Source organism: Crocodylus siamensis, chromosome 5, assembly GCF_052110815.1.
Source record: "Crocodylus siamensis isolate JL-2025a chromosome 5, ASM5211081v1, whole genome shotgun sequence".
In the NCBI taxonomy this organism is placed as follows: domain Eukaryota; kingdom Metazoa; phylum Chordata; order Crocodylia; family Crocodylidae; genus Crocodylus; species Crocodylus siamensis.
Genome location: NC_143399.1, coordinates 32,733,615 through 32,759,610, shown reverse-complemented (window position 1 = coordinate 32,759,610; position 25,996 = coordinate 32,733,615). Strand labels below are relative to the sequence as shown.

The 25,996-nt window shown below is 42.6% G+C and overlaps 1 protein-coding gene across 4 annotated transcripts; it reads left to right on the top strand.

Annotated features, from left to right (window-relative positions):
• The first annotated feature begins 1,268 nt into the window (after nt 1-1,268).
• DIPK1A (divergent protein kinase domain 1A) lies at nt 1,269-25,979 on the top strand. 4 transcript variants are annotated; one of them, XM_090047688.1, is made up of 6 exons: nt 1,271-1,530; nt 14,701-14,793; nt 18,564-18,698; nt 18,958-19,065; nt 20,898-21,074; nt 23,469-25,979. In XM_090047688.1, the coding sequence occupies exons 2-6, from the start codon at nt 14,791-14,793 to the stop codon at nt 24,279-24,281; spliced, it is 1,236 nt and encodes a 411-aa protein (XP_089903814.1). In that variant the 5' UTR covers nt 1,271-1,530; nt 14,701-14,790; the 3' UTR covers nt 24,282-25,979. The 4 variants fall into 4 exon arrangements, with proteins under 4 accessions (XP_089903815.1, XP_089903814.1, XP_089903812.1 ...); XM_090047687.1 differs by lacking the exon at nt 1,271-1,530 and adding an exon at nt 6,733-10,776; XM_090047686.1 differs by lacking the exon at nt 14,701-14,793.
• Nucleotides 25,980-25,996: the final 17 nt, after the last annotated feature.

The following is a 25,996-nucleotide window of genomic DNA, read 5'->3' as shown; positions in this document are numbered from 1 at the left end:
ACCTGGTAGGTGCTGCTCAATTCAGTGTTACAATATCTGAGCAGTAACAGAATTTGGCAGCATCGGGTGATGCAGTGGCTGATTATTAGAGTGGTGCTATCTTGTACTTTGGACTTAGCTTGTGCCACGCTTGCCAAAAAGGTTAGCCACAACTGGCATAAGCAATCTGCCAGATGTCATACAGCCAAGAAATTTTAGATCTGGAAACTCAGGTCTTATCACGATTAAAGATGCAACTAAGAAAGCTTAATGTAAGATTTAAGCAGCAGGCAGCAGAGCAACATTAATCTTTCTTACAAGCAGAAGTGTCATTTTTCTTGAAGTCAGCAACAAAATTCACATGAATTTAAATGGGACCAGGACCTGTCAAAAGTTTGTGAAATCTTTTGAAAGCCTCTGTTCCAAGCACCATTGTTATTTTATTGATTCTTAATCCTGTTTTGTTTTTGCTTGTTTTATAAGTGTTGGACTTCTTAGCATTAATGTCAAGTTAACCCTCTCTCTTTTTGCCTGCATTAAATTACCAAAATGGTGCAGTGCAGTGGTGATGCAGGCTCATAGAGCCACATTACCCTGCCCCAGGGACTTCCCACAGGTTGGGAAATTTGGCAGTGAGGGGACCAGTGGCAGCATAAACCTCCACTCCCCCGAGGCCAAATTTCCAGGCTCCTGGGGAGCCCTATGGACTGGTAGGCAGCCAGATCCAGGCATGTGGGTGCATCCCAGAGACAGACTGCACACCACACCTGTCGGCCCACGGTGCCAGAGGGACGAGCACGCTCAGGTAAGGCTTGGGACCCTTGGCCTGAAGAGCTTGTCAGTGAAATGCGAGCCATAGTCTGGGCCCTATCCTAAGTCCTCCGGAGTCGTTTGGTGTCTCCGCAGGGCTGTGCTGACAGGTGATGTCACTGTCCACTTCCATGAATAAAAGTCTCAGGTGTAACAAACCCTGCCTCGCTCTTGCTGCCGGCCGCCCCGGCCAGGCCCAGGGGGAGCGCGCGCTGGCAGCGGATCCCCTTCTGCTTTCCAGAGGGGCCGCCCCGAGGGCTGCGGCTGCCCCCTTGTACCCGGCCCCCAGGCCGTGGGAGGCGGGGGCCACGGCTAAAGCCCGAGCGGCCCGAGGTGGGCAGGGAGGTCCCGGGTGTTGCCCCGGCCCGGCGCTGCGCTGCGGGCGCCGGCGAGGGGCGCGGCACTGCGGCTGCCGCCCTACCCAGGCGCGGGCTGGGGGGGAGGGGGGGCGCTCGCTCGCCAAGAGGCGGTGTAGAGACCTCCCCTTTAAGAGTGACGGCGCAGGCGGCTCCGCGTCGGCAGGGCAGTGTCAGCGGTGGGAGCAAGTGGCTGTCCTTTAAGGCTGAGGGAGCCGCGGGGGGCGCGGAGGCTCGGGCCGGGCCGGGCCGGGCCGGGCCGGGCTAGGCCGCCGCGCGGGGAAGCTGTCTCCGACCCTCCCCGCCACCGTTGCGGGGATGCGCGACTGCCATGGCGAGGCGGCTCTTCGCGGGGGCCTGGCTGCGGCGGCCCCACAGCGCTCAGGTAGGCCCTGCCGGCCCGCGCACCCCCAGCCGCGCCCGGCCCTGACCGCGGAGGCCGCGGCCCACGACCAGGGGTCCCGGCCCGGGGCTGCGGGCAGCAGTGAGCGGCTCCGCGGGCTCTTGGCGGGGGCTGGCGGCGCTGCCCCGGGGCTGCGAGGGCCCTCGAGCTCTGCCCGCAGCGCGGGTCGGCGTCGGCCGCGGCCGTTCCGCCCGTGGCTGGAGAGCGGAAGAAAGCGCCGGCTGCAGCCCCAGCGCGTCACACCACCGCCGCGCTCCTTGTGTCCCCGGCTCCCGCCGCCCCGTCCACACGGGGGCCTGGGGCGGTTAGTAGTGGACCGTACGAGGTGTGGGGCTTGCAGGCTTGAGACAGTGACGCTTCTTTCCAGACCGGCAGTGGCCTAAGTCCTCTCACAAAAAAGGGTCTTTTTCTTTTCTCTTTTTCTCCACCCGAAGGCTGTCCCCTACCAGTGAGAAGAACACTACAGACTGCAGCCGAGCAGGAAGCCTTTCTCTGTCCCAAACAGAACTTGGTCTGTTCCACAACCTGCCCCCTGGCTCCTTCTCTTCAGACCCCAGGCCCTACTCCAGCTGGGAAAAAGCTGGGTTTACCAGTTTGGGCAAAGTTGGTGTTTTGAAATGGACAGAAGTTGGATGTGATCTCTGGAACAATAGATAGAGATAATACAGAGTCCAAAAAAATAAAACCTCTCAAGTCTGGTGTATGGCAAAGTAGTTGTTCACCATTACAGGTTTTTTTCACATTGGACTGGGGGTGCCTTTGTTTTGTGGATCTGATGAGGGTTCATGATATGGCCGTCATGAGTGAGACTTTTCCTACTTGCCCTGTCCATAGAATTGGCAGGAGGTTACAGTATGCTGCCTTTCCTTGTTGTTAGGTGTTATTGTTGACACACACGACCCATGTTCACAGTTCAAGTGCCATTTCCTTGAAGAGCAGTATTTGTGCAGCCCTTTCCTTCTGAAGATCCTAAATCTACTTTATGTTAATAGCTCATTTAACCCACTGTGTGGCTATGTCTAGCTATGTTTGCATGGAGAGTAAAAGACTTTCACCACTGCATGGGAGTGTTAGGCAGAAGTTAAAACCAGAAAGGGAAGGGAAAGCCTCCCTGTTTTATATTGTTGTCTAGCAATTGGTAATCCCTAAACTTTTTTGTCTATTAGCCTTTAACAAAATAAAAGGTCTGAAGCTAATTGTGGTATGTGAGCTCAAAGATCCATGAGTCTGGGAATGCTTGAGTCCTGTTCAGCTTTATATTGTGACTAAATACTCTGTTTTGAAGTACATTATGGAAGCAAAGTGCTACTGAGTCTTTCATAAACAATTGGTAAACCAAACTTGTTCTTATGTTCAACCCATTTTTGACTCAAGCACTCTGCACAGCCTAAGATCTAGTTTGTCTAGTGGCTGAGGAGGAGGTGGTTTAGGGCATTTATAAATATGCTCTGGTGGGGTTGGGTTGCACCTTACTGCTCCTTGGAGAGCCGTGCTAATTTAAAGGGCCTGGAGCATCACGTTTATCAGTATCCCCGTGCTGAAAAATGGTTGCGGGGCACTTTGAACTAAAGCTCATTGCACCAGCTTTAGTTTAAAGTGCCCTGCTGCCATTTTTCAGCACGGGGACACTGATACACTGGGATCGATTAGTTGAGTCTTCTACATGCTGTAATCACAGCGTGTCAAAGAAGTCTCCCTGCCATGTGTATAGGAGCCCTTAGTGATCTGCTGGTGGAAACCTAGCTGTGTGGACTCCTGCATTAGCCACCTACTTCCAAACCCAATATGAGAGGGTTGGGAATGTGGCATAGTATGGCTTTCCTGTCCTACACTGATTACTAGTATGTAGGATTTTTCTTTCCTTTTTTCCCCCTTTTTTTTTAAGGATAGTGGTTTAGAGACTTCTCTGAAGTATACTCTGAGACTGGGGTCAGCACAGACCAGCTTTCACACAGGGATGCAATTATAGCTTTCTAATGTGCTATACAGCTGAGTTGCATCTTGTGCATATTTAACTTAAGCAAATTCAGCTATACACGCTTGGCTTCTGGGTGCTGGCCGGGGCACATTGCATAGTGCGGTGTCGCGTGGTACTGCCTGCATGTGCTGGCATGGCTAGAAGGCGGCAGCTCGCTCACACTCAGCTGGCTGCCCTGTTGGGACGAGGCGGTGGAGGATGAGAGGGGCGAGGAGTGCATGCGGAAGGCGCAGCTGTTGCACTGCACACATGGGCTGTGCAGTGCCGTGCCTGCCTTGTCTGGGCCCTGCAGCGGCAGCTGCTTGGCGTTGAAGCCCAGCAGGAAGGCCAATTTCAACTGTACACAATTTTTGCCTTACACGCTGACTTCAGAACGTAACCCCCATGTAAGATGCAACTCGGCTGTATACTTTCTATTTTGAGCCTGGTTTCAAAAAGGAATGTGTTTCATTGTTTTGTGTTCTTAGTTTCTCCCTGTATTTAAGTTTACTAAAGTATTTACCTAAATCCAAGATAACTGAATTTAACATGACTGCCTTCCCTGCCCACTAACTAGATTCTGTACTTGGAAAATGTATAAATTTGTTATTTTTTTTCTGTGTATAAAATCTAATTACTTGGGGGTTGTTTTAAATCCTCCCCCATCCCTGCTGTTTGCTTCTGCCTATGGCTTGCCTCCCCCTTCCCACTGCCCTCTGCTGCTGCCACTTACCCTCAATCAAAGCTCTGGCCCTGCTTCAGCCTGGAGAGTGGAGCACATGGCAGCTCTGGCCCTCACCCAGCCAGGAAGAAGCACTTGTGGTGAAAGCAGCAACTCTGGCCCCCGTTTGGGAGAGGGTGGGGTTTCACCCATCTTCAAAAAAGGGAGGAAGGAGGACCCAGGAAACTATAGGAAACTATAGGCCAGTTAGTTTTACCTTGATCCTGGATAAGCTTTTTGAGAGAATTATCCTGGCACATGTCCGTGAGGGGCCAGCAGGGGAGATTATGCTTAGGGGCAACCAGCACGGGTTCATTAGAGCCAGATCCTGTCAGACCAACCTGGTGGCCTTCTATGACCAGGTCACAAAATCCTTAGACACAGGGGTAGCAGTGGACATAGTCTTTCTGGACTTCAGGAAGGCCTTTGACACTGTCTCTCACCCCATTCTCATTAAAAAACTGGGGGACTGTGGTGTTGACACCTACACAGTCAAATGGGTCGCTAACCGGCTGGAGGGCCGCACCCAGAGAGCCGTGGTGGATGGGTCATTTTTGGCCTGGAAGGATGTGGGCAGTGCGGTTCCCCAGGGCTCAGTCCTCAGGCCCGCATTGTTCAACATCTTCATCAGTGACTTGGACGAGGGGGTAAAAAGCACCCTGTTCGAATTTGCTGACGACACCAAGATGCTGGGGGTGGAATGTGGGGATGCTAGAAGGGAGGAATAGGCTGCAATCGGACCTAGACAGGTTACAGGGGTGGGCAGATGAGAACAGGATGGGTTTCAACACTGACAAGTGCAAGGTGATGTACCTGGGGAGGCAGAACCAGCAGCAGACCTGCAGGCTGGGGAACTCTCTTCTTGTCAGTGCAGGGGCAGAAAAGGATCTTAGAGTCATCATTGATGCCAAGATGAACATGGGCCGGCAGTGTGGGGAGGCAGGAAGGCCAACCATACCTTGTCATGCATCCACAGATGCATCACAAGCAGGTCTGAGGAGGTGATCCTCCTCCTCTATGCAACATTGGTCAGGCTGCAGCTGGAGTACTGCATCCAGTTCTGGGCGCTGCACTTCAAGAGGGGTGTGGACAACATGGAGAGGGTCCAGAGGAGGGCCACTCGCATGATCAGGGGGAAGCAGGGCAGGCCCTGTGAGGAGAGGCTATGGGACCTGAACCTGTTCAGCTTCCACAAGAGAAGGCTGAGGGGGGATCTAGTGGCCTGTTACAAACTAGTCAGAGGGGACCAGCAGGCGTTGGGGGGGGAGTCCCTGTTCCCCCTAGCACTACCAGGAGTGACTAGAAATAATGGTCACAAGCTGGCAGAGGGTAGATTCAGACTAGATATCAGGAGGCGCTACTTCACTGTCTGGGCGGCTAGGATCTGGAACCAACTTCCAAGAGAAGTGGTGCTGGCTCCTACTCTGGGGGTCTTTAAGACAAGGCTAGACGAACACCTTGCTGGGGTCATTTGACCCTAGTACTTTTTCCTGCCAAGGCAGGGGGTCAGACTTGATGATCTGCTCGGGTTCCTTCCGACCCTACTAACTATGAAACTGTGAAACTATGAAAATAATAACCATCCCCTAGACCAGTGGTTCTCAACCTTTTTTTGTACTGGGACTCATTTGCCAAGATCAATGGTTTGTCCTGACCCACAGTTCCCTGTCCCCCTGAGTCCTGCTGGTGCCCCTCACCCTTGAGTCAAAGCCCCCTTGCAAGCTGGAACGCTGCCTTTTTTCTGGGTACCTACTCATGACCCTTTCAGATATTCTTGCAACCCACTGGTTGAGAAATGCTGCCCTTGACCAGGGGCACTCAACCTCAGGTCTGCAGGCCTGGTCCAGCCTATGGTGTTGTATCAGCTGGCCTGTGGGCTTCCCTATGGATCCAGAAATTTGGTGGCATGGGAATAGATTCATGGGAAGACCTGGCCCTTATGTGCTGGATCTGGCACCCAATTGCATGCAGGGCTTGCTGGAAGTGTGGAGGGCTGGGAAGGAGGCAGTACTGAGTCCCTGGGACCCAATACCAGTGTTAAGGAGGTGGGAGGGGGCAGTGCTGAGCCCCAGAGCCTAATTCAGCCCACAAATGGGCTGTGTGCCACTCATGACCAAAAGGTTGACTGTTACTACCTTAGATCAGGGCTGTCAAAGATGTAGCTGGTGGGCTGGATCTAGCCTACAGAGCCCACTCATCTGGTCCCTGGTACTGCCCATGGGTCAGTGGTGACCCATATTACATGTAGCATTGGCTCTACACACCCTGGACAGGGTGGGGTGGGGGCAGGGAGTTTGTAGGCTTGATTTAACCCAAGGACCAGCTTCACAACACTCATTTAGCCCACAGGGTCAGATGAATCTGATGCCCCTGCCATAGGCTCCAAGGAACAATCAGGAGGACTATCCGTGCCCCTTTTGGCTAGATATTTGTGCTTTTTGTATGTTTGTACTCTTCTATATCAAAACAATATTTACTTGAATCCAAGACAAGTAAATATTTTTTCCCTATTCAGCCTGGAATGGGGAATGGGGAGAAAAAACCTTGTCTTGGATTCAAATAAATACAGCATACTGGAGACATGTATATAACTAGCAAAAGGAGGTGCAGACAGGCCTCCTGATTGTTCCTTAAGAGTCTAGGGGATTGTGTTATTGTAGGGGCAGGGCAAATTTCATTATTTAACAGTAACTCTCTGGTTGTGGTTGTGAAGCAAAGGAACTTAAAAATATGACCTATGTATGTAGACCTGATGAGATAATATCTGGCTGGATGTTGAAAACCTGAAACAATAGGTTTGAAAGCATATATGGGTATAAATGTAAATTCCAATGATGCGTCACATTTTGAATTAGTTAACTGTTACCTCAAAACATGTGATAGTGGAAAAGAGGTTTCATGTTACAGTGAGACTTTGTTTGACTAGGCTTTAAGCATGGATATCTGTGATTGATTTAGCTCTTCTAAAAAGGGCTTAGCTTCCAAAAATTTAGGCAATACTGGTGTAAGATTCCTCTGAGAACAGGTAATATATCTGAAAATCTTGTAATTATAATTAAGTGTATTGTGATGCTGAAGAGATTCACAATCTAGTAGTATCATTATAGTTGTCAGATTTGTAGAGAAGAGTTTCTCAAGATTGGAAGTTTCTTTGTACCTAGATAGGTATTTGGGTGCCACATAATCTGTGGTCCATTTGGCTTTGGTAATATAGGATGAAACAGTATTTATTGCATCATCTTCAGAGATCTCAAGTGCAAGAGAGCAGGCAAGCCACAGGCAGCAGAAAATTACTATTGTTGGAATCAACATAGTTCCTTGGGCAAAGATTTTTGTGAGTGGTCATCTTTTTGGACCAACAATAGTTAGGAGGGCTATAGATAAGCTTTCTGGTACCAAGTATTCTTCCTGAGGTACAGGAAAGTTTGTCTGTATCCCTTGTAATTCTACAATTTATCCAATAAAAGATACCACCCACACAAGTGGTTCCTTCTTGCTCTTTTCCTGGACTATCACAGCTACAACATCACCACAACACTACCATAGTTCTTGCAGTCCTTTGTCTGTTTATAATTATGCATTTGTTTTTTATCTTACTGTTGAAATAACATGGCACAATGTCCATCTTTATTCTGTTGTCAAATTTGGTGACTGTTGAAGACAAGTGAGTATACCATGATGATACCCTGGATACATTCACTACATATGTCATCGGAGGTTCTTCCTTCTATATAGAAGCCCTAAGTGCTGTACATTCATGTTGACCCAGAAAGAATGTACTGTTTGCTAAAAATCAATTAAACTAGAAATGAATGCAGAACAAAAGGGAATTCCCAGTGTAGTTAAGCCACAATATTAATTGTATTGAAGCATAGGAAATGTGACTTTGTAATAGTACAAAACTGTGACTTGTGTTCTTTGTGGCTCATTTAAAGAGGAATATATAATAATGGTGAATTGCTTTGTGGAATTAACCATTGGAGTGGTTTTTACTTTAAACCTATACTTTATACTCTTCAAGTATGGTTACAGAAAAGCTGGCTAACAGCCCATCTTGCTATCTTTAGATTTGCTACCATCTGTCCTCTGGAATGCATCCAGGCTTGAACTTTGCCAGAATCAATCTTGCTATAACTGAATTGTAGGGGATGAATCTGTAACTATCCTACAGTACATATAATTCAGTAGAATGGAAGAATGGTGGGAAGATGTTTGACTTTGTAGATACTCGGTGTCATAACTTTCTTCCTTTATGCCTTTGTTCCCTGGATCATGTCCACAGGACTTGGTGAGAGTGTGCAGAGCAGGAAAACCAGATAGTTATTTTGCTAATCCCAAATGTTACTTTCTTCTTTTTCTGGTTCATCTTAAAATTCTTGCCCCTTCCATGCTGCTAATCATATTTTGAGTAGGAATGTATTAGAAAACGCTGAACAGAAGTCCAGAAGAAATCTACTTGTGTAACTAATTTCCACAGTTGAATCAGTTTTTTCTGCCCTCTTCCCCCCCCCCCAATTTATGGGTTTCTTTCCGTCATTTATCATATTTTTCTAATATAAATTCTGCCTTGATCAGCCATATAGCAGAAACAAAATAACTATGACATTATAAAATATAACAAACCTGCATCTGCCTACCAGAATATACATTTTATTTAAAAGGTAAGGCACAGTGGTTTTCTTCACAGTGTTTGTTAGCCTTCACTTACTCTTGTTTCTAAGCACTAGTGCCAACCTCTTTCCCACATTGTGTGTTTTGGGTGGGGGAAGCACAGAAAAGTGAAACAAAGAATTGCAGTAATTGCACTAATAAATAGAATAGGTTTTAGGAAGGCAGTTTTCAGAATTGTTTAATTAAAAGAATGTGAGAATCATGCTTAGTCAATTTTTTCCCCAAATAGGTATCACAAAATTGTACAAGGATTTTGCATCAAAAGTAGGGTAATCAATCTGGTTGCAGAAGATTAACTCTTAAATTCAAGGAAAGAGTTTTAAGCAGTAGAACAGAGAAGTTTTCCATCTCCCTTGTACCTAAAGCAGGAACGTCAAAGATCTAGCCCCTGGAGCCCTGTCATCCAGCCCACAGTGCTGCCTGTGGGTCATGGATTGGCCCTATCCACTGAACGCAGTGTATGGAGCCCACCTGAAGTGGACTGCAAACAGCACAGGGACTGAGGTCAGTGCACATGCTGTATGTAGTTCACGGACCCAGTCTGGGGTGTGGGCTGCACAAGGCAAGTCTAGCATGTGCACTGTGTGGAGTGCCTGCACTGGACTGGCCCAATATGCTGGGTTTGGGGCCAGTATGGATCAGACCCACAGACTGGTCATTTGCACTAGATCTAGTGTGCAGGATCAGTCTGGTACAAACCCCATATGCTACATGTACCCTGGACTGCCTGCAGGTGTTGTGCGGGGCCTGAGCCAATGCACAGGAACCAAAAGTGGCGCACAGGGCCAGTTTGGTCTGGGTACCACATACAGCATGTGCCTTGGACTGGCCACAAGTGGTGCATGTTGTCCCATAGCCAGCATAGTTGGCAACTCTGTCCCCCATCATCTAGAAGGTTTTTCTAGCTTGCCAGTTCTTGCAGGTCTGGGTAGTTCAGGAGGATATGCAGTAGCTGTTTTCTCTGACCTAGCAAGTGTCCATTTGAGTCCAACCTTGGCAGACATCTGGAAGAGAAATTGGGAAAGGAAGGCATTTTCCTGTAGTCTCCTTCTGCTGTGGGTGCATGTATGTTTATCTCTTTTTTTGCAGGGGGGTGTGATGTTAATAAAGCAGAAAATTAGGTTCTTACACTCTTTTTTAATTTTAAAAGAAAATGTGGAATGCTTTCTGGGAGGAGTGTGTGAGGAGGAGGTAGGGGAATTTAATGGGAAAAATCTTAGGAAACTGAATTCAAGTTGCCTCGTGTTCCCTCCTGTCTTCTCAGAATTTCAAGTTCAGGAAAACAAGGTCATTCTTTGTTTGCTCTAGCTAGTTACAGAAAAATTAAGCCAAAGGAGATAAATGAGGAATCATATAGGAAGATAGTCTAAGAATTTGGTGTTGTGGATCCTACTGAAATTGCACTGCAGAGCCTTCCGTGGTATTGTTTCTATGCAAAGAAGGTGTGGTGAAAATAGCAAAACTTAAGTGCTTAATTTTAGGCACTCAAGTTCACACTGAGGCACTTAAAGTAGTAGTCTGAGTTTTAAAGTGTTGAGCTCTCACTTAAATCTGTAGGAGATGTGGGTACACAACATATTCAGAATTCAGGCTGGTTTTATTTAGGTAGCCAACTTGAGATGAGCAAGTTTGAAAACTTTGGCTATAAAACTGATTAAGGATTGGGTGTGGTCCTAATTCTTTCACACATTCATTGTAGGAGGTGATGAAATATTTTGTTTGAAGTACCTTTGGCCAAAAGTTTGGCCAACTTATCTAAAACATGGCTCCAAAAGGACCCTTACTGCATGCCTCCTGGACTGCCTTAGGGCTACATACTTCAGGCTTTCAGAACCCATGACCTGGAGCAGAACCACTGGGCAAAAGCATAGAGGGAGAGGTAAGCCTGGGTTTGCTTATTAAGAATACATGACATCTTTTACTATAAGATCCTATTTTCAGGTATAACTTATCAGAGTTGACCATTTGTGTTGGAATATTCTGTTCCAAATATCCATCTCTGACTGAATTGTTTTTGGAAAAATGTAGCCAAAATTAATTTTTGGGGGCTATTTCCAAACTTAAGGGAAGAAAAATATGCATTGTTTTTTACCCATGGTTAAAGAAAAGGCTCCTGGAGCCTCTTCTTCTTTTTCTTTTGTAAAGCTTTGGCACCACTACATTTAGAGCAAGGCTTGAAATTTGTAAGAGGTCTAGCCTGTGTGAGGCATGTGTCTTTGCTTTAAAGAATCTATCCAAGTTTGGTCAAATAATAAGCATTTGAAAAAAATCACAACAAGAAAGTAGATTTTAGCTTTAAAAATGGAATTTCCTAATAGTAGGAACAGCAAGAGAGTGGAACAAGCTGCCTACATAGATCAACAGGGCTACAACCAAAAACCTAGCAACATGGAAGATATTGAATTTTGCTGTTTGCAATGGAAACTTCACAACATGCCAAAAAAAAATAGAAGCTAACCTCAACAGTGCTACCTATTCACATTTTCACTGACATCCTACCACACTTCTAGCTTCTCTCATTCCTTGGAGTCTCAGAACAGTGGAAGTTCCTTACGCTAGACAAAGGGTGGCTGCACCCAAAAGCTTGCTGAGAACTTTTTTCCAACTATTCAGTCTAATAAAATACATCCTCACTCTACCCAGAGAAACTTGCCTGCCTACATAAGCATTTGTCTGGGTTGGTTTAAGAAGAGTGAATCTGCTAACTGCATGGAATTTGACTAGGACTGTAGAAAATCTTAGTTTCTTCAGCCTTTCTTCAAAGGTCATGTTTTCTATATCTTTAAATTATGGTTGCACTTGTTTGGGCTCTCTCCAGTTTGTGTGTACATTTCTTAAACTGCAGTACCCCAAACTGGACACAGCTGAGACTGAGAGGAATAATTAAGGTAACACTCTTTTAAATTTATTTAGAATGAGATACAGCAGCGTTGTTTGGTTCAGTTTAGTTTGTGGTCTCCCATACTGCAGCAGAAAAATGTTGCATGTATGGCTGCTTAGCTGGCTATTTCATATTTTGTATTTGTGCACTTAATTTGTCTAATTGACTTTGAAGTATTTCTCCTGCTAATCAAGACTATTTAGCTGTTACCACACAGAAAAGAGATCTGGGAGTCATTGTGGATGGTTGGTTAAAAATCATCAGCTCAGTGCTAAGCAGCTATCAAAAAGGCAAACAAAATGTTAGGGATTATTAAGAAAGGAACTGTTGACAAAACTGCTCCTCCTATAAATTCATGGTGTGTCCACACCTTGAATACTGTGTCCAGTTCTGGCCCCTACACCTCAAAAAGGATATAGAGGAACTAGAGAAGGTACAGAGAAGGGCAACAAGGATGATTAGTGGTATGATGGGGCTTCCATATGAGGAAAGACTAATAGTGCCAGGCCTGGTCAGTTTAGAAAAGAGCTGCTTCAGGGGAGGCACAAGGGTTTACAAAATACTAAATGGTGAATAGCAAGTAAATTGGTATTATTGTCTCTCAGTACAAGAACTAGGGGTCACAAAATGAAACTAGTAGGCTGTGAGTTTAAAGCTAACAAAGTGTTTTGGGGGTGTTTTTTTTTTTTTCCCCTCACACTGTGCAAATATGGAGCTTATTGCACCAGATATTGTGGAAGCTGACAGTTTAGTCAGATTCAAAAAAGGGATTTGACAGATTTATTGGAGGAAAGGGACATCGGTAGCTATTGAGCACAGGAGTGAGGGGCACGGCCTCTGAATTGGAACTTCCTAGACCTTAAATGCTGGAGGCTACAAGTGAGAAAGGAACAGTGGAAAAAACTCCTGGTTATATACAGTTTGCTCTCCCTTTCAGCATCCAATCTACCTCTGTGTGACACGGGATACTGGGCAAGATGGACCTATAGTCTGACCCAGAAAATGACTCTTCTTCCCTCTTTCCCCCCCCCACGGCATATAGCTGATAGTTACTCCGTCCGAGTGTGGCTTCATTCCACTTTACCACCTCTGAATCAGTTGGGCAGCCCCTGCCACCATGGTTTCATCTAGATCTTGTTTCCTGAGTTTGCTTAGAAGAATGTTATGCATCCATGGCTTCTAATTTGAAAGCTTTGTTTATATAAATAAAAATTAATAAAGCCATGGTTCAAGTGCACTAAAACTTGGAGTGGATCTTGAATGATAGTGCATTAGTGCTTCAGCTGGTCTTCATGCTAAACAGTGGGCATGTCTATGCGCTAATGCGCCATAATTACAGCATGTTAAGTTTAGTACCTGTAATGACAGATACTAACTTAATGCACTGTAACAGCACCCCCCAGCTGGACAGCAGGCCCAGGCCTGTCTAGTTCCCTCCCTACAGGGGCCTCTGTCCTCCTCTTACCCCACACTTGCCTGCCAAATCTGCCCTCAAGGCTACTTGGGGCCACATGTATGTGCTGTATATGCACGTGGTGCCCCCTGTCTCACTGCCTTTGGCTACCTCCCAGCTCCCTGCAGGCTGGAACTCTGCCAGCCTGCAAGGAGCTCATTGCCAGCTGACTTGCATAAAATTGGATTTTTCTCCCACAAAGTGAATTTCTGGTATAAACAAGGTCATCGCATATAAGCGAATTTGCACAAAATGAATTTGCATAACGAGGGACCCGGGTGCAGTATCCTTAGGAATATTTTAATAGCGATTCTCTTTCTTTTAAGTGTTAAATCCCAAATATCAGATTTTTGAGCTTCCGGTGCTTGTTGTTTTAAAAGAGAGCATTTTGTAAGAGCATTTTTTTAACCTGTGCATATAAATAAGGAGCTCTTTTAAGGTGAACTTGGAGGCAGTAGTTCTTAAACAGTTGAAGTCAGTAATGTATTAAAATAAAGAACTGATATTTCACTTGAACCACCCAAAGATTCACCCTGTCATTCAGAGATGTTTGGCACTCAAGTTTCTGTAATGATGTTATATTCCTGCTGTGACTTGCTTTTGTCTTGTGTTGATTCATGCTATAGTTTATCTGAATTCTAAATTCGCCTAGCCTGTAGCAACGCAGGAGGATAGCATTATATTAGAATATATCATTCTAAAGTGCCTGTAGTTTTAAAAACAATCCAAAAAAACTTTTTAATGGAATCTTAAGCTTGTATTACCAAGTACTTTATAACATAATAAGGGCCTTTACATTGGGTGATGGCATAATACTTAATTCCATAGTTTTATGTCATGAAATAATAATCCACTAGTATTACTTTCAGTAATGTCTGGAACAAGTGAAGATAACTCTTATAATATCTACATGTTTTCATATCACATTTCACCTTTTATTCCACAGCTATTTTGGCTGGTTTTTGCATGTTGTTGTATTATATTATTTATAATCAAAGTTTTTCCGTTACAAAGAAATATTATTTTACTACACTCCTACATACTAAAAATATTGGTCACCTTTTTCGTTTGGACTTCACAAAATAATTTTACCTTTGGGTTGAGACAACACAAAGATCCAAAAATGGATAATTGTACCAACATAATGGCAGCCACTAATTTGTTCCACTGAGTTTCCCTTTCCTCAAGTGTCAAGACTCAAGTGTAAAGACTCAAATGTCTTTAGCAATGCCTTGCTACACTGAAGGTGCAGATGTTAAAATCATAACAAAAATGCAAGTCTGGCTTAAAACCCCAACTTTTTTTCCTTAGGAATGCTAGGCCCCCTAATCATATGATTAAAAAACTAAAATAATTTAGTTAAAAACTAGTAGTTCACTCACCCATTCGATTTGTCATCAGTTCTAATGTGTGTTAGAAAGGTAGTGAACTGGCTGCCCTGGAAACTGAAATCCTCTGTTTATTCACAGGTCAGGTATGATGCAGGCAGCCAAGTGTGAGCTTTCTTACACTGGCCCATCACTGACCTCAACCTTGATTTGGAGGGACCACCTTCTTTAATGGTAAGAGGCACTTCAGTCTCCTTTCTACAGGTAGTTCATGTATAGATCTTTTTCCATCAGACTGAGCAAGAGTTTACTTGGAATAGTGTGTGTTGAGCTTTTATAGGGACCTTGGAATTAAATAGATTTTTTTAGTTCAGGCAAAATATATGATCTGAACCATAATCTTCATGATGTAGTGATTGTTATTTTAGATTCTAGAATCTAAAAATCGTTGAGATAAAAAATCCTTTATGAGTTTTTTGCACTTGCCTTTGAAGTATCTAGTACTGTCAATGATTTGACTAACGAATTTGGCAGACCATTGGTCTGATCTAGAATCACTTCTTTCTAAACATTTTTCAGCCTTCCCCAAACAACTGATTATAAATAAGAGGTGCCTCACACATTGCCGTTGTTCTAGGCTACCTGAATTATTATGTGTTTCTTTAGTCCATGTTCTTCTCAAGTATATTAAATTTAAGATGTATAGTATTATGGTAAATTAGGGCTGTCCCAATTTCCAGGCATCTGGGGGCCACAAACCCAGGGGCTGCATGCCACACAGGCAGGCACCGTTGGCTCCCCAACATCATGTGGGCTGCCCAGTGCACCCCCTTGGCTGCTTGCACAGTATGGGCAGTCCAGGTTGTCCCCTCCCCACCTCATCTCTTTGGCACTGGGTTTTTTAAATATTTTAATATTTTCCCAGAGGCATAGTAGGGCTCCAGGCAGTGGCAGTGCATGGGTGACTGGTGCCTCCTGATCCTGGGGAACCCCCACCAGATTGGAAGGGTGGGATCCCCAGAAGCTAATTGCCACCGCCAGCAAAAGTGCTGGCAGCAAACCCGGAAGTGCTGCTGGTGCTTTTCTTAGTGCTCCCACATTCTCAGGGGGGGCACTGGCCATCGCCCCCCACTCTCTGGTCAGCAGAGGCCAATCTCAGATGGGGCACATGCCCCCCACTATTTCCCCCTATGCATTGCCTATGCTGCTGTGATGCCAGCATGGCTGTGTGGCTGCAGTTGTAGCTGTTGTTTTTCTGCCCCTGCACCCCTTCTCAAGTCAGTGCCACATTTATCCTAGCTTCATTACTTTACAGTATTCTTCCCAAGCATCATAACTTCAAATTCTCCCATTTCTAAACCACAGCATTTAGCCATTTGCATGAAATGTTAGAGAAGCTAATATTTGAAGAAAGAAAAAATCCTTTAAATAGCTGTTGCTTTAAAACTAGAGCTTTTGTGGGGGTTTGTGTTGGTGTTGTTTTTTTTTTCTTTGGTCTTGTGTTTTCTCTTGGCAAATGAACTGCTTCATGGAAAAGGCACTCATTTTTCTCTCTCCAACAATCCAAAAGCATGTCAAGGGTACTGAATGATTCTGCTGCTGAATGATGCATGTTTCCTGAGTGAGCATCTTGTTGAAGTAATTTGATTTGTAAAACTAACCATTCAAGAGCAAAAGCAGAGGACTAAGATGTTTGCAAAGTGCAATATTTCAAATGTTTGTATATATGTTAGCATTGCTATTAATGTTATTAAAGAAGTCTGAACTTTTTTTTCTTCATATGGCCTCTTTAGCCGTATTGATAAGCCATATTTCTTTACAACATAACCTACCTGGGCTCAGAAGTGCAAGTGCAAGTTTATTCCCCTCCCCCACCCAAAAGAAGGTCACTTTTTTATGCCAAGAGTTCTACTGCTTGCTTTTCATTGAAGCTATGGAATTTGTGAGCTGAGTAAAGTAGAATTCATTTTTTCCCCTGAGAGACTCAAAATAAGTCTAAATGGACTATATAATGAGACCAATTTAAAAATATATTTAATATTTTGACAGTGAAAGTGAGACAGATAGATAGTATTGCAATTCAAGCAGTAGACTTGAACTGTTGATTTAGATTCTGACTTTGTCTCAAAGTTCCTTTGAGTCCTGGGACAAATTTCCTAATCTCTTTGTTGTTTTCTGCGAAGCAGATGGGTTTAAAAAAAAACAAAACAAAAACTATTTTATACTTGTTTGTAAGTACCTAGCAAAATATTTGAGCTATAAAAATAAACCATTAATTAGAAAGTACATGAAATAAGGGGTAACATGTTTGTGAATCTAATTATGGAAGATAAAGTACTTTTAAAAGAAGTGCAGAGGGTTTTGGGGGTATGCGTTTTTCTAAAAATCTAAGCATTCATTTTGAACTTTTTTGTAATCTTATTCCTTATTAGATTGGAACATCCTCAACTAAATTTTTTAATTTTAAGCATCTCTTATTCTCTTTGGTTGGCTTTTAATTTTGAAGATGCTTTAATTTACAGCAACTCTGCTACAGATCTCTCTTTTGGAACCATAGTTATTCATTGGTTTCAGATGAAATTTGAAATGAACAGCTGTTTTGGTTCTGCTTCAAAGTTAGAATCTTCAGTCACAGAACCTTTTATGTCCGTTTTCCCTTTACTAACTCTAATTTCTGCTTTTGCCTGTCCAGTATTGCTTCTTTCTACATGGTTCTCAAGTCATGTATTTTACCATATAAAGAAGAGATTCTACAGGGCTGGAAAGAATAAACTTTATATCTAGCTTTCCTATTGCTAAGACTGGTCTTTGCTTCTTTGTTTTCTCTTTCTTTCCCCTGTTCTTCCCCCCACCCCCTGGCAAATCCTGTCTGTTCCTGGATCTAGTACTCCAGATTTGTCAGTAGAAAGAAAATGGCCATATCGGCACCATCCTGCTTCCTCCCATTCTTCTCCCTCCCCCACCCTCCAAAAAGCCCCACACATCACAGAAACCATCTCTTCCCCACAAACATCAAACCCTCCAAACTAACTGAATTAAAAAGAAAAAGCTAGCAATAGGCTTACAGGATAATATGTAGTGAGTGCATAGATGATGTGTAAGTGTTGACAGCAAGGGGGCACAACTCTGTGCTGCTGCCACCCCCTTGCTGCTGGGTTTGGCTGAGCTTCAGGCTTATGCCCTGCCATCAGTGCAGAAATTGCATTGCCACTGCTACCTTCACTGCTGTCAGGCCCCGGCTCCAAGCCAAGCTGCAGCCCCACCATTGGCACAGAAATCTGGCAGGGGGCATGTGGCCCCTGTGCTCCCCCATGTGTCTCTTACGAGTGAATGGGGTTGAAGCAGTCAAATTAAATATGGCAATCTAGCAGACCCTTTTAGGCGAAAATGGTACAAGGGAAACTTCCAATAGTATAGCTATCTTGTGCATTTTCAAGGATGAGGGAGACATCAACACAAAGTAAACTATTCCCTCCTACATTAGCCCCTCTGCAAACATACTATTAGATGATAATTTTTAAATCTGTGTAAGGTTCTATCTTCAGTCAAGTTCCTGCTTTGTTGAAGCTGTTATGCCAGTCATTTTGAAGTCCTAAATCAGCAAGAAGTGGTTTTTATAAGAGGAAAAATGTGAAACTACAAAATTTCTATTAAACTGGTTCTCAGCTCAACTTCCCTCTATATGGCCTTGCTGTTTTCATTTCTATTCCTGCCCTCATCCTCCCCACCCCCTCCCCAGTTGCAATACAGCACCAGGTTTTTTTTGCTAGACATGTTAGTCAGAAATCAGGCAAAAGACGGGACACGGTAACATCTTGGATTTTTCCTAGTTCATGCTTCTCTGAACCAGTTATTCTAAGGTGCCCCCGCCCTACTTTTTACATACCATTAAAAAATTGGTGGGATTGTTTATAAAACCTAAATGGCAAATCATGTTAGGACAGTGGAAGCTGACAATATTATGGCTGGATGAATTACATTTAATTTTTATTTTTCATCCTTAGGCTCGCTTCTCATACATGCGGATGAAATATCTCTTCATCTCCTGGTTGGTAGTATTTGTTGGCAGCTGGATTATATATGTTCAGTACTCCACTTACACAGAGCTATGCAGAGGGCATGACTGTAAGAAAATAATAGTAAGTATACTTCTATTGCTTGTTCTTCAGCTTTTTATCATCCTGTGATTTGTTTGAATCATTCAGTAGTTACACAAGTAATTTTATTAAAGTGTTGTTTATTAAATCAACTATATGCAATAAAAATAATTCAGTTTACTTGCAGATAATTTACTTACAGACAGTTTCAGAGCCTGGAAGCATGTGGACAGACACAGACTGAAATAAATTTATTGTCCCTTCTTTTTGTTCTACACAATGTTTCACTTATTTGTTTCAGTGTGATAAGTATAAGACTGGAGTTATTGATGGATCAGCATGCAGCAGTCTTTGTGCTAAAGAAACTCTGTATTTTGGAAAATGTTTATCAACAAAACCCAATAATCAGGTATGCCATTATTCATCTGAGCTAGTTATATTATTTGTTAGCTAGTTTGTTTGGGGTGGGGGTTGGGTTGTAGTTTTTAGGCAGGCCTTGTTGTAATATATCAGATATCTGTTAAACAATAAGTCAAAGTTGAAATATCTCAGTGAGCAAAAACATTTCAAATGTTGGTATTTTAAACTAAGGATTCTAAGATGCAGCACTTGTACAGTTCTATTGCACAAGAGTGAATTCTGATCTGCCAGTCAGTTCAGGATAGTAATCTCTGATTCTTTTTGAGTTTTTATTTAATTCAGTTGTCAGTTACTATTAAAGGTGAAGGGTAACACTCGTAACTTAAATACCTCTAGGTGTTTTTAAATCTTCTACATTTGAGTCTGGAAAAATCTATTATGAATTTTGGGGAGGGAAAGGGAAGTGTCAGTAAAATGGGTCAGTAGATACCAAAAACAAGAATGCTTTGGTTACTAGGGTTGTGTCGTAAAAGTATGTTGTTGATTCCTATAATAGATCTTACCGTCTGAGAGTGTGTATATTTTGGCATTTCCTTGTGTACTTGTTTTTGCTGTTTCATACTATAAAATTGTGTGTTCTCTAACATTCTGTGCATGTGTGTATATACATGTCAGCACATATAAACACATGCATGTGCCCCTTCTCTTTATTTTACAAATCAGATGCTAAAACTTTAAACCATAGTGGGCATGTCTACATGAGATGCTTAATGCACAGTAGCCTAAGAACACTGCACAATAGTGTGCCTGGCAGAAACCATGGTAATATGCTACTGTGCAGTAGTATTAGGGTACTGCACAGTAAGTGTCACTAAAGAACTATGCACTGGCACTACTGTGGAGCAACTGCAGTTGCTGCAATTTAGTACTTCGTTAAGCAAGTACTAAACTGAATGCGCAGTAACTACTGCACATTAATGAATGTGTAGATGCACCCAGTAAAACTGATTGCTGTGGTCTCTGTCTGAGCAACTAGGCCCTACAATACAATCACTTCCAAAATAACTGACACAAGATATATTAAAGGTTTTGATGTAATGCTTATGTTTTAGTACAGGTAAAGTAATCAACATTTGGGGAACAAAATCTGGGACACAGTCCCAGAGGTTTCATAGGATCCTGGAACAACAAATGTTCTACACTACTTCTGGTTCTGAATGGTGTAGCTGCCTTAATGTGATGCTGCACCTGGGCTAAATAGCTCTGCAGAGAAAGAAAACTCCCATATGGTGCCGTGCCCAGGCAAGTGACCACAGCTATATACTGCTTCAGTTTTGGTTCAGCGCCAGGCAGCATCAGGTTTCTCACTGTCTGGAGACAGGGCTAACATCATGCAAACATTCAAGGAGGAGGGAGGTTGGTCAATTCAGAATAGATATTTCAAGTTTTGGAAAGAAAAAATGTTCAATTTTAGAGACTCTTTGAGGATGCTGTCCCCCAAAATCTGGGCCAGTTGGTTGCTTTTAAATATAACATGCTTCTTCTCTCTTTGGATGCTCCCTCAAGCCAAAGCGAAGTGTATGCCTTATCCTGAATGGAAGACTTGTGGATTCCTATGTATGAAGTATGCTTCCAGAGATGATGAAGCCTTTGTTCTTTATGATTTTCAATATAGTGATCTCTCTAACTTTTAAAGTCTATTATTGGATGTGAAATTGTCACTGCCTGTCCAACAGCTGTCAGTACACTTCCATGAGCAAATCCTGCACTCTGCTTTAAAGGATGTATATACCTTACTTTTTAAGCAATTGTGAAGCAGAGGAGGAGTTTAGAGGAAAATCTATAATTTTTTAATCATGTTGCCTCTTTTTTTTCCTCTAGATGTATTTAGGAATGTGGGGTATTCTGCAAGGTGTCATAAAATGCCAGATGGAAGAAGCTGCTCACCTTGATCTCGGAACTGAACTGGAACCAAGAAAGGAAATAGTTCTGTTTGATAAACCAACGAGAGGAACTACTGTTCAGAAATTCAAAGAAATGGTATATGGTCTTTTTAAAGTAAGTGTACTACTAAAGAAAATAATTACAGAAGCTGGTTCTCACCAAACTCATGCTTTTTTCCCTGATTCTTTCCTTCTTTTTGTTTCGATTCCAACAACTCTGTAGTTTTGTAACAGTATATGAACAGAAATAAAATGCTAAATAGTACAGTCATGAAAATGTATTATCCAAACGCAGATGCAAATTAAAGTATATTCACTTCAAGAATCAACTGCATTCTGTGACTGGGGGGAAAAACCTCAATTTTGTTATGGGCTTCAATGGTTGGCTACTGACGTGATCCTATAAGAGAGAAATTTTAGCCTCTGATGCTTGTCTTAGAAAGTCATGAGGTAACTAAAAGAAAAGTGATTTATCTAAATGGAAGCAGGAGTGTCACCTTCCCATGTTTTAAATTTTTAATCTTTTGGAGCTTTAAAAGGTAGGCTTGTGCTACAATTTTGAGCTATGTTTTAGCCAGGTTTCATGTGGCATTTATAATACTGGTGGGGGATCCCAGAAGACCTGTTCATATTGGAATAGGAACAATATTTTAAATATAGTTATACTAGAACAGTGCTTCTCTACCTTTTTAGACTCAAAGCTCCCCTAGAAAATGGCAGCTATTTAGTTCTCACTCACATTTTTAATTACAGAAAAATAAGAGAGCAATTCTCACGTTGCAAAGAGCTCGGACCACAGCAGGTCAGAATGTTTTTAATGCTATGGATGCAGGGTTTAACTTGTTAATCTTGTTAATAACAGTGCAAACATTGCTTGACAGCCTGTAGCATCTTTGAATGGATCTGAAGGCACCCCAGGGTGACACCCAAGTTGAGAATCACTTCCCTAGAACTTTAGCCAGCATCAGTTTCTTTAACAAGTGTAATGAAGGAGACTTAAATATTTTTCTGTACTACACAGAAAGCAGAGTTGCCATACTAAAAATTATTTCTATTCCCATATGTAGTCTATAGAAAAGGGCTTTGTTTTTGTGCTCAGAGGTGGGTCCTCCCTTCTGTTTCTGTCCTCTCCTCCTCCAGTCACTGCTGCTTGCTTTCCATGCTGTCCTAGGAGGGGTGGGAGAAGCTTCAGAGTTGCTTGTACTAGCTTGAGCTGGGCTGTGTGGGTGCTGGGCTCAGCTGGGAACAGTAGCAGCAGCAGTGTGGAGGGTATAGATTCCCCGAAACTGCTGACTCCCTCCAAGAGCAAGTGGGGGAAGCTGTGTTGTAGCTGTCTCAGGTAAGTCTAGCCCCCATGCAGCCCAGTTGGAGCAGCTCTGCCCTGGGATAGTGGGGAAGGTAGCAGTTACTGGAGGAGGGGACATGCCTCTGAGCATGGAGGGGAGGGAGCTTTTTTCTGTTTTAGGGACTTTAATAGTCCTCAGAAGCTCCAGTAGCATGGTCCAGTCCAAAACGGGAGTGCTGCTGAATCACTGCACCCCTTTTGGATCTGCCCCTGCTGCTGAGTGAGGTCAGGCGTTGTATGAGTATCTGTCTGTACTGATTTAAAGGCAAAAAGCTATGGGTGTCTTGTATAGTTTTGTCTTGTAGTGTGGTGAACAGAACACCAATATCCAATCTAGACAAATGTTGTAATTTCCTGTAATTAATACTGGTGGAGCAGTAGAATCTGCAGTAGGAAAACTTCAGAAAATTTTGAGCATGGACAGAGCCTCTAATTACTTAACTGCCCTAATCAAAGTCATACATAGTACAGTTCTGATCCTAATAAAGGCAAGGCACCTCTGTTCAAGCAGTTATGGTTTACGAAAGCAGTTAAATGAAAGGGTTTTTTTTATGCAGAATGAGAGAATAAATACACTTCCTAGTATAGGTTTAGTACCAAATAAGTTTCAGTATCTGTTTATACCTTGCTAGAAACTATTGTAAAGGATCCTCCAGGATAAAGAAACTATTGTAAAAGATTGTATCAAACATTTGTAATCCCTTTAAACAGTTGCAAGGTTCATCAGAAATCCTGGTAAAACAGGTCTAGTTATGAAACTTTTGCTATAACAGTTTAAGAACTCCAGATTGTTGCTTGTTCCAGAGGGTGAGGTGGGGAGATGATCATAAAATATCAAATATCTTTATTACAGGATATGTTGCAATTTGTACTTATTTTAGGTGCACAGTAAGTAATACAGTGGAAGGGCTAATGTTCCTTTCTTTTCAGCGTGTTCAGATTTCAAGATACCTTGGTTTGTCTTCAGCATTCAGTCCCTCTCCCCACCCAAAAACAAAAAAAAATACTGAAACTGAAAACCAGAGCATAACCATAGACAGTGCTGTTTAGTCCCTTGCTTAAGACAATATTTAACTGAATATCTGAATTGATTTACTGGTCATATATTTAATAGGTTTTAATAGGAAAATGCATCTGAAATGTATATATTTTTGTTATTTCTAGGCTAAATTGGGAGAACAAGGAAATCTTTCTGAACTGGTTAATCTCATCCTGTCCGTCGCTGATGGAAATAAAGATGGTAGAGTTTCACTGCCAGAAGCAAAGTCAGCATGGGCACTTTTACAGCTAAATGAGTTTCTACTAATGGTGATCCTTCAGGATAAAGAACACACCCCCAAACTGATGGGATTTTGTGGGGATCTGTATGTGATGGAAAGAGTTGAATATACCTCCCTCTATGGAATAAGCCTTCCATGGATCATAGAATTTTTCATTCCCTCTGGTTTCAGAAGAAGCATGGACCAGTGGTTTACTCCATCATGGCCTAGAAAAGCTAAAATAGCAATAGGGCTTTTAGAATTTGTGGAAGATATTTTCCATGGTCCTTATGGGAATTTTCTTATGTGTGATACAAGTGCCAAAAACTTGGGTTATAATGATAAATATGACTTGAAAATGGTGGATATGAGAAAAATTGTGCCAGAAATTAATTTGAAGGAGTTGATTAAAGATCGTCACTGTGAGTCTGACTTGGACTGTGTTTATGGTACGGACTGTAGAACTCTTTGTGACCGAAGTAAAATGAAATGTACCACAGAAGTAATTCAGCCTAATCTGGCAAAAGTATGCCAGCTACTAAAAGACTACCTGCTTCGTGGTGCTCCTTCAGATATCCACGAAGAATTAGAGAAACAACTGTATTCATGCATTGCCCTTAAAGTCACAGCAAACCAGATGGAGATGGAGCATTCTTTAATACTAAACAACTTAAAAACTTTACTGTGGAAGAAAATATCCCATACAAATGATTCTTAGTTTCTTCTCCCACAGAAGAAAATACTGGTGCCACTATAAAAGGTTTGGTACTTTTTTTTATCAAATGCACATCCAGCATTTTTAAATTTTTCTTCAAAACTTGGACTTAACTAAATTCTCTTGCTCCTACCACAGTACTTCTTGAAGAGGCATGCCACTTTATGAATTCTCTGGCAGAAACCAGGAGAGCCTTGTGGCAGTAACAGTCTGTCATGGAAACTTAAAAAACCATGCGCTTGACCTTCCCCTTGCACTTTGGCAGATGATCTTCAGCTGGGGTCTCCTGTCAACAGTACTCACTGTGCTACCACATTGATGAATGTAACTTTTTTACAATGCTGTGAAGCATAATTCACTTGTGAATATCCATGAGTTAGGCTTTTTTATGTCCAAGTCATTTTACAAACATTAGCCAAAAGACCCACCATGACTGGAAACAATGTGGTTATGTTCAAGCTGCTGTTGTGAATGAACTATTTGAGGTTTACTACTTCAGTATGGCAGAATTTGCACATTTAATGGAAAAAAAATTAAAGTTGCTAAACTCAGTGTGATGAAACTTATTTCAGAAAGCTGGGGATTTTAGTATGAGATTTTTAGTTAGACATTGTGTTTGAATAAACCTTTTTACCTCATGCTTAATTACATCTTGAATGTTACAGATTTATCTAAATTTTTTGTATTAAAGGTCCTTGTACAGTATACCATGTTGAGAGCCAAGCATTTTAAGATATGTATTATAACAATTTGCACATACAATAGCAGCAATATACAGGTATGTTAGAGAGGAGCTACAGTGCCTGGATCTTGAAATGTCCATGTGCTTATGAAGAAAGATAACCCAGTCAATTTTGAAGCCAAGGATTTTGAGGACTAGAGCAAAATTAAAGAGAAGGGGAGTTGTATTGTTGATCGTTTGTGGATAGCAGCTGTTATAATAGAGACCCACGTAGTAAAGATTTGCAGTACTTTGATTTGCAGACAGCAAAAGATCAGGGTTTCCCGAAGTTTTTTGCCTCAAAGGGCTATTTCAAAGGGGTAGTTATGGGTGGCAGGTCACATCAAATGGACCTGTGGGCTTCACTTTGGGGAGACCCCAATAACATTTCAAGGGGGGAAAAAACTACTACTGGGCCACAGGCCACACTTGATAACCTCTTCTTTAGATGGTTTAATTGAAGTAGATCCAGGTTAGTTCTTAATTGAAACTTGATTTCATAGTTAAGGCTGCATGGAGGTCAGTTTTTCTGTTTAGGATGTCTCTAAACTGGAGCTAGGTCTAAGCCATAGGACAGGATCTAAATCTCAACCTGCTAAAGGTAGGGGTTCTGTTTTAATGTGGGTCCCTTTTCTAACCTGAATAATAGATCAACAATTAGAATAATATTGGAAATATTCTCCTCTATGTTCTGACAGCCTCTTTTGTGTTATATATTTTTAATTGTAGCAGAGGAGGAGGTATATTGCGTGCAACCCTAGAGCCATGAGTAAATATTGAAGCTTAGATGACAAATAACTTTGATCTCATCCTTGCACTTATTTAATCCACATCACCACTGCATAGCTTTTAATCTTTTTAGTCCCTGACTTGGATCACTACTAAGAGTAATTTTACAGAACTTTCATGTATAAAGCTTTTGTTAATACTGTGCTTGATATTCATTCCTGTTTAATAAATCTTCACTCCTAAGCACTTAACACAGCTGTTCCAAACA

Excerpts from the sequence above, each read along its gene's own strand:
- DIPK1A (XM_090047686.1), top strand. The coding sequence starts at position 1,477 with ATGGCGAGGCGGCTCTTCGCGGGGGCCTGGCTGCGGCGGCCCCACAGC. Across the intron at positions 18,699-18,957 it reads ATGACTGTAAGAAAATAATA|TGTGATAAGTATAAGACTGG; the intron begins GTAAGTATACTT and ends TATTTGTTTCAG. Across the intron at positions 19,066-20,897 it reads CAACAAAACCCAATAATCAG|ATGTATTTAGGAATGTGGGG; the intron begins GTATGCCATTAT and ends TTTTTCCTCTAG.